Source organism: Podarcis liolepis (genome assembly GCF_965112155.1).
Source record: "Podarcis liolepis genome assembly, chromosome: 10".
Taxonomy (NCBI): Eukaryota; Metazoa; Chordata; class Lepidosauria; order Squamata; family Lacertidae; genus Podarcis; species Podarcis liolepis.
The window spans coordinates 69,485,555-69,501,075 of record NC_139562.1 but is presented as its reverse complement, the minus strand read 5'-3'; the positions used below and the strand labels follow the sequence as shown (position 1 = coordinate 69,501,075).

At 42.9% G+C, this 15,521-nt stretch overlaps 3 protein-coding genes across 8 annotated transcripts in view; 1 reads left to right on the top strand and 2 right to left on the bottom strand.

Moving 5' to 3' along the window:
- Positions 1–604, bottom strand: part of PHTF2 (putative homeodomain transcription factor 2) — a 70,111-nt gene extending 69,507 nt beyond the window's left edge. Inside the window, exon 1 of one of the 5 annotated variants that reach the window (XM_083464053.1) lies at positions 276–604. The gene's annotated coding sequence lies outside the window, so the exon portion shown is untranslated. The remainder of the gene's footprint in view (positions 1–275) is intronic. The other 4 variants (XM_083464056.1, XM_083464049.1, XM_083464048.1 and 1 more) reach the window with 4 other exon arrangements.
- A 382-nt stretch (positions 605–986) lies between these two features.
- On the top strand, positions 987–5,630 carry TMEM60 (transmembrane protein 60). 2 transcript variants are annotated; one of them, XM_083464124.1, is made up of 3 exons: positions 988–1,159; positions 4,311–4,470; positions 4,967–5,630. In XM_083464124.1, the coding sequence occupies exon 3, from the start codon at positions 5,013–5,015 to the stop codon at positions 5,415–5,417; it is 405 nt and encodes a 134-aa protein (XP_083320250.1). In that variant the 5' UTR covers positions 988–1,159; positions 4,311–4,470; positions 4,967–5,012; the 3' UTR covers positions 5,418–5,630. The 2 variants fall into 2 exon arrangements, with proteins under 2 accessions (XP_083320251.1, XP_083320250.1); XM_083464125.1 differs by lacking the exon at positions 4,311–4,470 and having other exon boundaries at positions 987–1,159.
- Positions 5,631–10,230: 4,600 nt separating this feature from the next.
- Positions 10,231–15,521, bottom strand: part of RSBN1L (round spermatid basic protein 1 like) — a 52,877-nt gene continuing 47,586 nt past the window's right edge. Inside the window, exons 10-11 of the mRNA XM_083464021.1 lie at positions 14,021–14,129; positions 10,231–13,929 (exon numbers count right to left, since the gene is read on the bottom strand). Coding sequence (XP_083320147.1) covers positions 13,285–13,929; positions 14,021–14,129 — 754 coding nt within the window. The 3' untranslated portion in view covers positions 10,231–13,284. The remainder of the gene's footprint in view (positions 13,930–14,020; positions 14,130–15,521) is intronic.

The following is a 15,521-nucleotide window of genomic DNA, read 5'->3' as shown; positions in this document are numbered from 1 at the left end:
GCGCCCCCTAAGCCCCAGATGTTGCGCCCGGTGCGGCCGGGCCCCCCCCTGCACCCCCCCACGCTACGCCACTGAGGCTCAGCCCCCGCCGCAATAAGGACCCGATCCCCTCCCAGGGCAGGAGGCGCCTCTGGACATCCCCACCCCGCCGCCGCCGCCCCCTGGCCCTTCCCCTCAGCCGTCCCTTCCCGCGCTCTGGGAGAGACCCCCGCCATGCATCCCTCCCCCTCGGTCGCCTCAGCGCTCGCGCGGGGGGAGCGGGGTTCGAGTCTCACCGGGTCTCCGTGTTCGCCTCACGCGGCAGAAAGGGGAGCGGCGGGGGAGGGGGGCGCGCGCCGCCGAGGCAACCGTCCGCCTGCCTGTCAGCCCGTCCGTCCCCTCAGTCAGCGGAGAAGGGCACGAGCCGCCCGCGCGAGGCAACAGCTCGCGGCTCCGGGGGCGCGCGCGCTCGCGACGGCAGCAACAGCGCGCTGCCGCGGGAAAGGCGGCCCGTCAATCATCGCCCCTCCTTCGCTCTCCCTCTCTCTCTCTCCGAGGAAGGGGAGGGGGGAGGGATGCGGCGCGCGCGCGGCGGCCGCTCTCTTCGACGCCGACGGCCTCAACATAAACAACTTTCCTCATTGGACGGCGAGCCCCTGGAGAAGGCGGGGCCGAGGCGGTTTCAGCGAGCGTTTCACCCAATGGCGCCAAAGAAAGCGGCCCCTCGGCGAAAAGCGATTGGTAGCCGCAAAACGGGCTTTTTCAAAGCGGCTGTGATGGGCAGCTGTTCCCGCGAGTAGGAGGAGAGGGAGGAGAGAGCGTAGTAAGTCACGCTTCGACAGAAATGGATAAGGAGGGGGGGGGAATCTTCCTCAGGCCTGTCCAATGGGCACTTAGCGAAGGCGTGCTGCCCGCGAGGCGGGATTCGATGCGGACAACCCAATAGGCTTGGAGCAAGCGACATGACAGGCACCTTCTGCAACCAATGAGCGTGTCGTGCGGGATGTGACGTATATCTCATCGGCCGGTCGGCTCTGGGGCTGTCGGAGCAGCTTAGACGTCGGCTCCTCTTTTCTGGCTGGTTTGCCCGAGGCCTCGAGCGGTGGGCGGTGATGAAGCGAGTCTCTGGGGCCCCGTCCTAGGGCAGCGGCGGCTGCGAGGCACGCCGGAAGCGTGACCGGTGGGTAATTTGGAATTAATGGGGTATTTAGCTCAGGGCGGTGGTGGCTGTGGAGTCCTTTCCTCCCCCCCTTTTGTCCCCGTTGGTATGTCCCCTCAGAGATTCCCTGTCTCTTGCTTGCTATGGTTGAGCCCCCCCGGGGGGGCCGGGAGATACCATTCCACGGGGGCAAGTCCCATTGAAGTCAGTAGAACATTACTTCTGAATACACTTGGATGGGGTTTTTCCTGACCTGAGTGTATTCAGTCGTTGCCCTCAAAGTGGGGTAATAACCATATATTTCACAAATCGCTTTTTTAAAAAGGCATAAAAACTGCAAGAATAGTTTCTAGCAAGCTAAAAGCAATTCAGGGGGAGAGCGTCCACTCATGGCTCATAAGGCTTCCTAAAAAGAAAATTAGAGCTATTCTCCCCCTTAAGGTGATCTAGTTCCTAGCCAAGGGCTCAGTGGGAAGGAGCTGTGCCAATAAATGTTGCGTTTTGCACTTCTCATATGTATGTTTTGTGCTTTGGGAAATGGTTCTGTGGCCTCTGTTGATGTCAGAGCATAGGAACTGCATAGCTGTCAACTTTCAGATTTGAAAATAAGGGATCAGCAGCCTCACCTGTCCTGGGGACAGTCTACAGGATATCTAACAATCCGGGATAGCAGCGGGAAACGGTGCTGGTATAAGGGAATTTCCTGCCAGAAAAGGGAAGGTTGACAGCTATGCAACTGTCAAAGTTTGAGGCATTGTGCTGCTACTGTGTTGCAGGCCTAAGTAAGCAGTATGTGCTTGGCGATTGGATCAGAAAGCAGGTAGAGAGACACCATCCTTTCAGTATTTATAGATGGAGCCTGCCTTAGGTAAATTTGTTTTTACTGGTATAGAAAGCAGCACAGTCTGATTGGCTGCAAATTCTCATCAGCAAAGAAAGTCAGTGGGGAGAAATAATGGCATTTGGGAAGTTGGTTGGTGATGGAGGTGCGAGGGAAAGACTGAGCTGAGGTGAATGGTTGACATCTGAATATTCAGCTATTCCTCTGCAGTGTGGTAACTATACGTACTTTGCTTCAGAAGAAGGGAACCAAAAGGCTACCCTATGTTAAGGTCTTGCCAAAAAATGGTTTTAAAAAATCAGCTGAACTGTTCAAGCTGCTAGAAGTACAGTCAGAGGAGCTTTGGGGTCAGAGGCAGATTGCATCCAGTAGCGGGACAGGATTGTGAGAATTTGGCTGGGGCAGAGACCAAGAAATCAAGGGAATTTGACAGGTGTCTGCAACAGTATCCTTTGAGTCCATAGAAACGGTCATCAAGCATTTTTAACATCCAAAACTAAGTATCAGTACTGTATTCCCTTATGTATTTAAGAAACATTTTGTCTCCATTGTTGGTGTCAGTTTCACACCCAAACCTATTATTCCTAGCTACTAGGAGGCTTTAAGGGTACTGTACATGTATTCTTTTATTTAAATTTTAAAAGCATTCTAAGCTGGCAGTAGGAAAAGGTCACACTGAGGTACTTTTGAGATACTGTGGCAGGGAGATCCATAGATCCTGAAATATAAAAATTAAATATCTAAACGGTCATAAAAAGTAGGACCAAGGCAACCATTGCCCTATAATCTTTAAATAAAGTCTTTTGCAGCCTGCCTTCTTTTATTAGGATTCTGTTCCCTGCCCCTAGCTATGAGTGTGAGATTACATATTCAGGATCCCTTTGCATCAGATTGGTTATGCCTTATTAGTTAAGGCTTAACTAATAAGGCATAACCAATCTGATGCTAAGTGTTCCTGAATATGCCATCTTGCTTGAGGAGTAGCTTTCTACATTAGATGGTCCAGCATTCTCCGCAGTCATCACAAGCAAATGACTGCCTTTCTCTTGACAACCATATACATAACTATTGCTTACAAAAGCAAAGTGGAATAAATAATTTTAGTGCCTTCATTAATTTTGCATGCTGTTTTACAATGTCTGGATGCTGAAGCAGTGTACAAAAAATGTCTAATACACTATGATTTATAAGAAATTGTTAGGGGGTGGTACCAGTGGTCTGGAAAATCTTGCATAAAAGGTATCTCAGTCTACCAAAAAAATTCTCAAAATCCAAATCTGGAGAAAAGGGTGGGTGTAAAAATTACCCACAATTGTAATATGGGATATATGTTGAGTTGCTGTTATACAGCTATTTTGATATGGTACCAGCAAGAAATAGATCACCAGATTCCTTGGTGGGTGCAAAAATATAACTGATAGTTATAACATTTTAAGGCCGTAGTCCTAAGCATATTTTACTTCTGAGCAGTATGGTTAGAATCAGGCTGAGTGAAATTATTTCTCCCTAATTTGTAGAATTAATATGTGGAGTTCAAAAGCACAAGAGAAACATATGAGCTTTACTATAGTTTGGTGTGAGTGTCCACCTTCCTTCCAACTGTGGATCAAAAGGGTTTTCAGAGCCTCAGAGGTTATCTCGCCTTCAGAAAGTACCTTGACCCTTGGACACGTTTCAAGTCCTTCTCATCCTCAGAGCCTTTCTAAGATGTGTTTATTTAAGTGGTCTTGCTTCCCCATTAATCCCTCCACCATCAGGTGTTTAAATAGCTTGTCCATTCCTTCAGTTAATACCGGCACTTTTCCTCCACCAGTGGCTAGCCCTGGAATTCCTGCTTTTTCCTTCATCCCAGCCTGTGTCCTAAGTTGCTTGCTGAAGCTTGCCCATTGCCTGTTTCTTTATTCTTTTATTTTACCGCTGCTCCTTCACCATCTTTGCTCCCTTCCTGCTTGGAACTCCCTCTAAACATGCTATTTTTGCTACACCTTTATCCTCTGGTTGGTTGAGCATTTCTCCTCCAGTGCCCACCTCCTGCCCAGCCTGTTCCAGTTTGTTTGACTCACCTTTGCACCTGACCACCACACACTGACAGCATGAGCAGGGAGCTGTCGTGCCAGTCAGTCATGACATTTGGTTCCTTTGTTAATGAGCCTTAATGTTTTTCTGTTGTGTTTTCCAACATCTGTACCATGTGGCCACAGACTTTTTTCTCCTCCAACAATTGGATTTAAGAGTCTAGGGGTAACATATTATGCAGACCTGAAGGAAGATAACAGTATGTTTTTAGCAAGCACCTGAAGCATATTACAGCTGGTGCTTGCCTTATTTCAGAGGAGGGATTGTTCCACAAGCTGGCTGCCAGCACCACCAAAAAGGCCCTCCTCCACATTGCTGCAAGATGGACTTCAGCAGGCTGCAACACAACCAAGAGGGCCTCATGCAAAGTTCTTAGAGAGCGGGCAAGTCTATACGAGGAAAGGTGTTCTTTCAGGTAACCTGGTCCTAAGTCGTTCGGGGTTTTCTAAGTGAATAGCAAACATGTAACCTTATATGGCTTCATATAAAAATGGCAGGCACAACTGTTTTTGCTTAAGTCAACATATGGGAGATAAAGGGAGCATAGCGCTAAGATTGCTCCATCTGCAGAGGCATTTCTTCTTGCTCAATTGAATAATCTCCCATTTTCTCCCACCTTGCACTGTTCTTGGGGTTTTCCTGACAGACACACAAGCCACTTTTGGGGGCAGTGGGGGGGGCATTGCACTAGTGGAAGTCCTTGTGTGAGCTTCTACAAGTGGAACTAATAAGTTGAATCCAGCCACAAATGAAAACTAGACTTGGCCCAGAGACTGTTTTCTTTATTTTTAAATTGCAAGTTGGGTGAAGCTTCATTTATAAACCTAGCTTGATGGTGTGTGGTTTGTTTGTTTTTGCTAGACTTACTGATATCTCCCCAGTCCATTTGTTTTTGTTCTGCTTTATCCTAGGGTCCATCTTTTCTACTTTTGCCAACCACCCACTAAAGCTGTTTAAATGAGAATGTCCTTGGCGCAGAGAGTGCTGCTCACATGGCTCTTCACATTGCTGTTCCTGATCATGTTAGTGTTGAAATTGGATGAAAAGGCACCATGGAACTGGTTTCTCATATTTATCCCAGTTTGGATATTTGATACTATTCTTCTAGTTATGATAATTGTAAAAATGGCTCGCCGTTGTAAGTCTGGCTATGACCCCCGAAATGGGTCCCGTCACCTCAAGAAGAAAGCTTGGTACCTTGTAGCAATGCTGCTTAAGTTGGCCTTCTGCCTCGCCCTCTGTGCAAAATTGGAACAACTTGCTGAAATAAAGCTAGTTTATGTCTTTATTCCCTTTTGGGTGTTGCTCATTGGAGGGATAATAGAACTTGGATACAACATCTTCTATGTACGAAGGGAATAACTTGTCCATAGACTGGGTTCATCCTTTCATCAGCCAGCATCACATTCCTTAACAACATTAGCTTGCTATAAGTTTACAGCACCCAAAGGAACTACAAGTAACAGCTGTATGTTGACATTCTATATGCCGTTGGACTAGACTCTTCAATGTGTGGAGCACAGCTATCTGATTTATATGTATATACTGTAAATAAATAATCAAAATATTTTCCAAGTATTCTCTCTATTTATCCTTCTGTGAGTGCATGTGTCAAGTTTGTGTCTAGCGTGTTGAGTCATTACACTATAGAACTTGCCATTGCACAAAACTAAATTGAAATGGCTTTTCTGTAAACGGCTGGGAACAGATGGCCAACTTCTGCATTCTCAATAGTCACTTTATTCTCCAGACAGTGAGCTGAAGGCACAGAAGTAATATTTTTGTACACAAAGTGGGTTTACTTGCAACTAATCATGTTGTAATACTGAGAGGAACACAACAGTTACAAAGCACGCAGGCCCTAGTTGGATCATTGCTTGCAAAATCTGCAAAAGATTCAATGATAGTGATCTTTCTTGTATAAATTTGATGCTTTTCTATCTTACAAATGAAACACTGCAGGCAAGCATTTTAAAATGCTTTAGTTTACTCTACTTCAGGGTTTTGCGAACTTGGGTCTCCTGCTGTTGCTGGACTACAGGGATGATGGGAATTGTGGTTCCAAAACAGCTGGAGAAAGTTTGGGAAACCCTGCTCTAGCTAATAGGAACCTTTTTGTGCTCTTAAGATTCAAGCATTGTAATAAATGTATATGCTTAATGCGATATGTTAACTAGTACAGTGGTGCCTCGCAAGACGAAAAGAATCCGTTCTGTGATTCTCTTCGTCTAGCGGCCCATTGACGGATTAGCGCTATTAGCGGCTTATCTGCTGATCGGATCAGCTGATAAGCGGTTTAGCAGCTTAGAAAAAGGGGGGGGGGAACCAGCAGGAACTCGCAAGACATTGTCGTCTTGCGAAGCAAGCCCATAGGAAATTCGTTTTGCGAAGCACCTCCAAAACGGAAAACTCTTTCGTCTAGCGAGTTTTCTGTCTTGCGAGGCATTCGTCTTGCAGGGCACCACTGTATTTGCCTTCACTTCCTCATTTTTCTCCTGCCCCTAAGCTGCCCAGTGTGAACTGAATTGACATTAAACTACTGTACAAACTCAAACAGTCAGGAATCACCAAGTCTTAACACATCATCCTACTTTTATCTCATCTACCCTCTTCCAAGGGGCGCAATCTTCCTGTTGAGGAAGAAAATAGGTCAAGGGAGGAAAAAGAACACAGTGCCAGAAAATATATTTGTCACACTGTAGCATTATAGGAACAAAACCTGGGATAACAATAAAAGCATGCTTTTGTGCTTCACACAATTGCCTCTGTGCAGTAGGGGTGCTGTGTAAAAGAAGACATTTCACAATGTTCGAAGCAGCTGGCAAATTTCATAAACAGAAGAGTTTACTTCCCTGTAAGTGTGCTTTGATCATAGCCTCAGAATGAATGGGAAGAATATTCCACTTAGGTGTACTAGAATCCAGCTGCATCTCCAACTTGAAGATGCTCTTGCCTTACTTGACAAAAGACACACCAATGTTCTTATGAGTAGGTTTGTTTTCTCTCTCTTTTCCAGGCCAGTGAATTTTTTTGGTCTCTTGTAAAACATGCAATAAGATGGCAGAATGGTTTTGCTGGATTGAGATATAGGAGACATTTATGAATAGACAGCTCTCACCTATTTTGCTACTTAGCTGCAACAGTTTCTTATGTTTCCTTCTGTAAAATAATCAATGGCTTGTAATGAAATTTGTGCAAGGCAAAGTCCAGTCACAATGGGGTTTTCTCTCCTCACTATTGCAGCCTTGAATCCCATGTCAAGCTTTTCTGACTCGCAGGAAAGGCAAGAGGGGTATGAAGGGTGCTGCAGTGAGGGAAAAGCTTCATTGTGTGAGTGGATGGATGGATGTGCACACCTGTTTTGAAACCATAATATTATGCTTAAAGAATTACCTGATCTTTACAAAATGTCTTCTGTCGCTGTCCCGTTGTGGTAACGAAACAGCAGTAGCCTAAAGCATGAAATTCTATCATCTTTGCTACAACTTATATTTTGGCATGCTTTAATAAGGGGAAAGATCTAAACAACTTAATGAGAATCACATAGAAGATTCTCTGGAAGAATCTGTAGGACTGTATTTTGCACTTACTTCTGCTTCCTATTACACAACTATGGGTGTTGGGGGCTCATATCTTATTTAAGGCTTTAATCTTCTATATCCTTAAGCAGAGAGTCATTTTCACTCAGGTACTTTTGTACAGAATTGTAGTCACATATACTCAACTATGTGTGCTTAGTCAGATTTAGTCATTGTTTCTGTTTAAAAACGCAGAGATTAATGATATTCTTAAGACTTTGAGTTACCTAAATAGTTATAGTTACAGCTATAGAATGAAGCAGCCACTTCCATAATTAAGATGAGACTTCTATGGCTAACATTACTATATGACCATTGGCTTGTCAGTGTTTTTTGAAATATGGGCATATAAACTCCATATAGTTTCTGTATACCACGCCCTTACTAGGGCAGTTTGCAAAAGATTAAAATTAGGACAAATTAACCCCCAAAAACCAAAACCATAAAAGACACTAACAAGCAATATAAACAGACTTAGCAGAATTTTAAAATCAAACACCAAATAGCAGCAACACAAGAGAGGATTTAAAAGCTTTGGAAAATACAGAGGTCTTTGTCTGGTGCTGAAATGATGTTTCCAAGCATATCTGCAGATCTTAGCATACACACAGGCACATGTGGAGATAAGCGGTCTTCCAGTCCTGTGCATCTTCTATGCCAGGGGTAGGCAGCCTAAGGCCCATTGGCCAGATGCAGCCCATTTGCCTTCTCAATCTGGCCCACGGATAGTCCAGGAATCAGCATGTTTTTATATGAGTAGAATGTATCCTTTTATCTAAAATGCATCTCTGGATTATTTGTAGGGCCTGCCTGGTGTTTTTACATGAGTAGAATGTGTGCTTTTATTTAAAATGCATCTCTGGATTATTTGTGGGGCATAGGAATTTGTTCATTTCCCTCCCAAAAATATAGTCCAGCCCACCACATGGTCTGAGGGATGGTGGACCGGCCCACGGCTGAAAAAGGTTGCTGACCCCTGTTCTATGCAGAGTGGCAGAAGCTGGTCACAGCTTCTGTTGGAAGTAGGTTTCTAGTGTAGATGGACACGGTCTGATGCAGGGCTTTTATGTTCAGAGAAAATGGCTGGTGATTGGCTATTACTATACATTCCAAGTCCAATGTGCATTATTCCCCCATAGGTTGCATTTTTATGTCATTGTTGAATAGTACGTACACACACACACACACACACACACACACACACACACACACACACAGCACGAGGAAGCCCCAGTAAAGGACCTTCCAAAATCACAGCTGGCTTACCACACCTAGCCAGTGTGGTGTAGTGGTTAAGAGCGGTAGTCTCGTAATCTGGGGAACCGGGTTCACGTCTCCGCTCCTCCACCTGCAGCTGCTGGGTGACCTTGGGCCAGTCACACTTCTCTGAAGTCTCTCAGCCCCACTCACCTCACAGTGTTTGTTGTGGGGGAGGAAGGGAAAAGGAGATTGTTAGCCGCTTTGAGACTCCTGAAGGGGAGTGAAAGGCGGGATATCAAATCCAAACTCCTCTTCTTCTTCTATGTAGGAAAATCCCTGAGCTAAGCAAGAATCTAGATGTGATGAGCATCCTTATCACATGATCATGCTTGATAAAACAAGTCACCTTCACAGCACATTGATTTACATCCCACCCTTCACAAATCTCAGAATGGCAAAAACGTGCAGCTGACAAGGCCATCTTGAGCTCCTTTGAAGAAAGAACGAACTTGCAGGCTACATTCCAAGGGGCACAAACATCTAGTCATCTGGACCTCAAGAGTTATAAAAGTTATCCCAGTTTAAAACTTGCTAAACACATAGCTACAAGAAAGATGGAGGGCCCTTCTCATCTCAGTGCTATTTTATTTCCTATTTTCTTTTTTATTTGGGTTTAGATCAGGGTTTGAAACCTAATTAAGATCCAATATAGAATGCTACTGTGGTGAAATTGCCATTTGTTTAAGCATATTGTAAAGTTTGCTTTTAAAAAATGGTAAGTTTCACAGCATGGGGTAATGTAAATTTTGAATTACGTGGTATCAGCTCTTGGCAGACAGTTGCAAAGTTATGTGGCAGCTTTGAGAAGCAACACTATGCTAGAGGCTTAAAAGCTGGCAATTTTGATTAGATAGCTCTGGTCTGATTAGGAGGTTCTGCCTACATCTCAATGGATATGAGGTGGTCTGATGCAGGGGAGGGAATTCTACTCCACTTTCATCTGATTGGCTGAAGTGGGAGTCAGCTGGAGCCTAAACATCTGGTTTCTGCCCATTGTAAGAGGTGGTTGTTGCTGGTGGGGCAGCCAGGAAGGAGGAAGAAACAGAAGCTTTGGGGGCACACGTCTTAGAATAACATTTCTTCATGTCAGGAGGCCAGCTGTGCTAAATTTTCTGTGGCTCTTGCATACAAAAAGCAAAACAAAAGTCCAGCATCATTCAACTCAGAGTAAAGAAGAGCACTATGGAAGCTCCTGATCAAAGTGTACACCTAGAGGCATTTTTAAAAAGAAGCTAAAAATGTCGCTTGACAGCAGTATTATGCATCAGAAAATGAAATGAAGGATTAGAACAAGTGTAAAATATAACAAACTTGCACAAAAGTTAAAAAGACACAGGTTAAGTTAGAGCATTTGTTATTTTATTTTTGTTTTGATGGTGCACCAACTATATTTACCAATAGAGGTCTCTTGCTACAGTAGGCACTAAAGAAGTGTGACTGAGAGTAGTGAGTTAAGACGATAATGTATTAGTAAGAACTGGTGACTGAGTCAGGCCCTCTCCTCAGGATATACTAGCAATTATGTATGTCTCCATCTTATGCTGTTTCATTCTATGAAAAACTTGGAAGTCTGAGAAGTTGCTCTGGCAGCACAATCTTATACATGTTTACTCAGAAGTAAGCCCCACTGAGTTAATTTAGACCTATTCTCAGGCACACGTACATAGTATGGAAGCCTTAATGATTCTTACAATCATCTGTATCTGTCTTACCAGTTACCGACCTAATAGTGACATTCCTTGATGCAAGTATGAACCTTGAGTTTAAAACCTCTACTTATTTCTGCCTGGAAAATGGTATAGGGCCAGATGTAGGTGAATTACATTTGTACAACATAAAAACCATCAGGTTCTGAGCCAATTTATATGTTAGCATTTATGGAAGAGGACAAATCACACAAAATTGTTTAACAGCTTAAATTGTCTGGCTATTGTTAATTTGTACATTTGGATTTGGTGTGTTTTTTTTGGGGGGGGGGTCCTGCCTCCTATAATAAACTCCAGCTCCATTATTGCAAGTTATATTTATTCCAACTTAAGTCCTCAAGTAAGTTTCAATGTATACAGGATAGAATGCCAATGATAGGATGTAATAACTGGGAGAGAGTAAGTTGAGGAGACTGGAACTGGTGTCCACTCAAGATTTAGAGATTTAGGTTTCGGGAGCGAGCAGGGCTTAGAATCCATCTCATAGGAAAAGGTACTTTATACCCAATTACGCTCAGGTAGAGAGCAGCTAGCTGAACGGAAGATACATAGGGCAACATCTCAGGTGGTAAACAAAAGTTAGTCATAGCCAATTACTGCTTAGTTTGAGGTGAACAACTTGGAGGTTTAAGAGTGCTCAGGTTTTAGCGCTTTAAAAAAGGAGGTAACACGTTCAGCCCATTAGGTAACTAACAAAAGATATCGCATCCCTTTCAAAAACTTCAAAAAGATGCAGATCCCGTTCCCCACCATGTTGCACTGTGCTTTTAGGACTGTACCACTTCAGAATAAAGGTGAAAATGCATGCTGCAGTGCCCCCCCCCCCCAAGTCAACAACCCTTTGTACCTCTCAAAGTAGAATATTTGGGAAAATATTTGGGAAAACCTTCAATAACTCCCCAATATGGACTACATCTCAACCTGGATTGCAAAGTGGCACAATCCAAAAAAAGCTGTACCATATAAGATAATGGGGAACTGTATTATACCGCAACACTTGTCCATCTAGGTCATAGCTATCTACAGACTGGCAGCAGCTTTCCAAGGGTTCAGGTAAGTCTTTCCTAGCCCTAACTGGAAACGTGGGTGGCTAAATTTGGGACTTCTTACATATGCAATGTATGAGCCACAACCCTTCCTTCAATTTTACTGAATGCACAAGATGAGCTCAAATTGTAGTTCATATTACTAAGATGCACTGGGGACAAAAAAAGGGCCTCATATCTTTGCAGCATCTTGCCTTGAAGTGTGTTTATATTTTTAAAGCTGAAAGGGGAAGATGTTATGGGCTGTTAAACCTTTGCTGTAATTAAGCATTCCGCGTGTTAACTCCTTTCAAAACCTATGAGGCTTAGCAGCAGTGGCCATGCTTTCCAATGGGCTGGGCAAACTCAACTGGCTGCATCTACCAAAGAAGCCAATTCAGTAATCCAAGAGCTAAAGACAAAATTAAATACCCTCTAGAATACAGCCCTAATGTATAATTGTGCTTTAAGTACACCTATGAAGATTCTGTGTCTTACATTTAATCAAGGGGCCTTCTTAGCAGTAGTTATACAAGTACTTAAAAATGTAAATTGATTATTGTATTCAATTATGTACTGCTTTTCTCCAAAATCCCCAAAGTCCAAGTTTCGGGTTGTTCTTTTGGCCTTTGTGGTTGTGGATTAAAGCATAAAAATATGCATGCAGTTTCAGCTAAAGGCTAAGAATCAAAAACTTGATTAGGTTCCCTCAAAGGTCAGGTAGGTCACACATTCTAGCCACCTTCCATTTTTGGGCTCCTATCAATACTTGTCTGCTGTTCTAGAATATGAAACTTCAAAAATTATACAAGTATCCCTGTATGGTATGCCAAAACATTCTAACTGATTTTTTTGTTATGTGTGCGATTTTTTCCCTTAGGATTCCTGACTCATCTCTCTTCATGTAGGGAACACCAGGAAATAGTGGGATCTCTCAAGTTTATCATAACTGTATTGTGAGCAAAGTACCTGTCAATGTAAGATAAGATGACAAGAGAAGTTCATTGCATGTATAACCACCACATGAACTACTCATCCAAATTCGCTTTGAAAGTGAAACTGTGCATTTTAACTTAAATGTCTAAGGTTTTTGTTTCATCATACAATAATATTCACTTTCTTGCAAAACTAAGTGTTTTGAAAATTAGCTCAGAAGTTTTGAGGGTTTTTTTAAAGAGGCTGAAAAATAAAACCCATTATTGTTATTATGAACCTTTATTAAGTGGCTCACATTTCAATATAAATCACACTAAAAAGATTTTTCTTTAAAAAAGCTATTTACACTACAGTGCTGACACGTTAAAAAGGAAAAAAAAATTGGTATAAATAAGCTCTATGGAAAAGCCTGGAATTGTCAAAAAGAATTCTGGCTTATCTTACAAAAAATATATGTTAAATGTCAGCTCTAGTCTAAAACCTACAACTCATATTTAAAGACTTCTTTATGTTACACCTGCAGTGTTTACAGTGCATCTGGCCCTAAGTGCTTTCATACTTTCACAGTTATGGACAGGCACTGAGGAATGTTACAAAGCTACATAAACTATTTTCTGTAACAGATGTGAGGCAAGTAACAAACCTGACTCACAGAATTTAAGCATCTTTACATTATTATGTTTAAAAAGGAATTTAAAAATATATATACACACACAGAACAACTTCAACACAAAAAGTCATCTTCTTCTTTGCCATGCAGACTTGAATATGCTGAACTGCTTTGTCTGGTATCCTCCAGGTTCACATGACCCCCCAGACCCAAGCTGTCCTGCAAGTCCTTGTCTTCAGGTTCAAATTCAGAGGCAGTTTCAAACGTAGACCCTGTCAACTGACCATGATCCAGCTTTGCTTTAACATTCTGACATTCCATAACATTAGGTGCGACTGTCTTTTCTGGAAGATTAACAATAATTGGTTCCTCTTTATTTTGGAAAGATGCAGCGGGTTCATGTGTGCATGAAAATTCCTGTTTGACATATTTAGTTTGCAGAATGCCTGAAAATTTAGTGTCTTCAGAGGCATTTATACTCGCTGCGTGGATTACGCTGTCAGTTTGAAGTCCTACAGCAGAACATGTGGGATCTGTTGGCAGGCCTGCTTCATAGATGCTTTGATTTTCTCCCTCTGAGTGGTAGAGCTTGAGCCGAACATGCCAAGCTAAACTGCACACAGCTGAAACTGTCTTAAACTGATGCACAACATTCCTTGGAATAAAATAAATATCGTTATCATACAGCTGAATTCTGGCATATCGAATGCCTTCCCTTCGTAATTGGTTAAGTTTTGCATCATCAACCCACTGGACACACTAGAAAGAGAGAGAAAAGAAAATTAATAAATGTTTTCGGGATCATGGTAATTCTCAAGGAAATAATTATCAAGTCTTTCAAAACACTTACCTGTGAAAGCGGAGGTTCATGCAGATCTAGTTGCATTCGTTGAACTACCTCTAAGAAATCTTCTGCATGAAAGCAAATTACATCTTTGGTTATACGAGGTTGTTGAGGCCTATGCAAAGGAGAGAAAGTGTTGCCATCAAGGTTAATAAAGTCATACCTCGGGTTACAGGTGCTTCAGGTTGCACGTTTTCGGGTTGCGCACCACGCCAAACCCAGAAGTACCGGAACGGGTTGCTTCTAAGTTTCGGTGCTCAAGCATGCGCAGAACCACTAAATCGCACTTTGCACATGTGCAGAAGTGCTGAATCGCGCTACGGGTTGTGAACGTGCCTCCCGCACAGATCACGTTCGCAACCCGAGCATCCGCTTTATATTAAATCAGCCAGCTATTTGCTGCTCTTGTAAGCACAAAATAAAGCACTGAAAATATACAGTTGTTTTTCAGTTTGCAGAAGTCCAATGAAAAGTAACAACAGCAACTGGAACTTATTTTTTATAAATAGTACTAACACAGCAACTGATCCTTTGTCTTCTCATGCTAATATAACAGGTGTTCAGGTGTGTACTACTCTATTACAACTTCCTTGTAGAAAGCATAACCTTTTACTGGGGCCTAAAATCAAAAGGGACGCGGGTGGCACTGTGGTCTAAACTACTGAGCCTAGGGCTTGCCGATCGGAAGGTCAGTGGTTCGAATCCCCGCAACGGGGTGAGCTCCCATTGCTCAGTCCCTGCTCCTGCCAACCTAGCAGTTTGAAAGCACGTCAAAGTGCAAGTAGATAAACAGGTACCACTCCAGCAGGAAGGTAAACAGTTTTTCCGTGCGCTGCTCTGGTTTCGCCAGAAGCGGCTTAGTCATGCTGGCCACATGACCCAGAAAAACTGTCTGCGGACAAACATCAGCTCCCTCGGCCAGTAAAGTGAGATGAGTGCCGCAACCCCAGAGTCATTTGCAACTAGACCTAACAGTCAGGGGTACCTTTACCTTTTAGTTTCACATGAGCCACAGGATACTCTGGCAAGTATGCTAATTTACTTACTTCTTCCACACAGCTGCAATGTACAGCATCTGCAAATTAGTGTAAATTAGAGATTGCAGTGCTCAGGGTTCCTTGTCCCAGAAGCTACAGATTAAGTTATGACCTACTTATATGTCACACTATCAGTCTCCAAAACATTATTATTTTTAAATCATAATTGTTTATCACATTCCACTATCCTCTGATATTTCACAGCTGTTAAAAAACACACACACGAAGAGGAAAAAGCTGGATTTACTTTCAAATCCAGTTATCAGAAGGTAGGCAAATGCTCATTTTGCTTTCTTAACATTTCATCTGTGTTTTCAATTAAATTGCACAATTCAGCCAACTAAGATTTCAAAAACAGATTAGTCTAGAGCTCAAAATAGAAGAAAATCACACCTCAAATAAAAAATCATGTCCATTTCCATTCTGCATGGCAATTTCCATTCTGCATTAACACTTACTAATCACCTCCA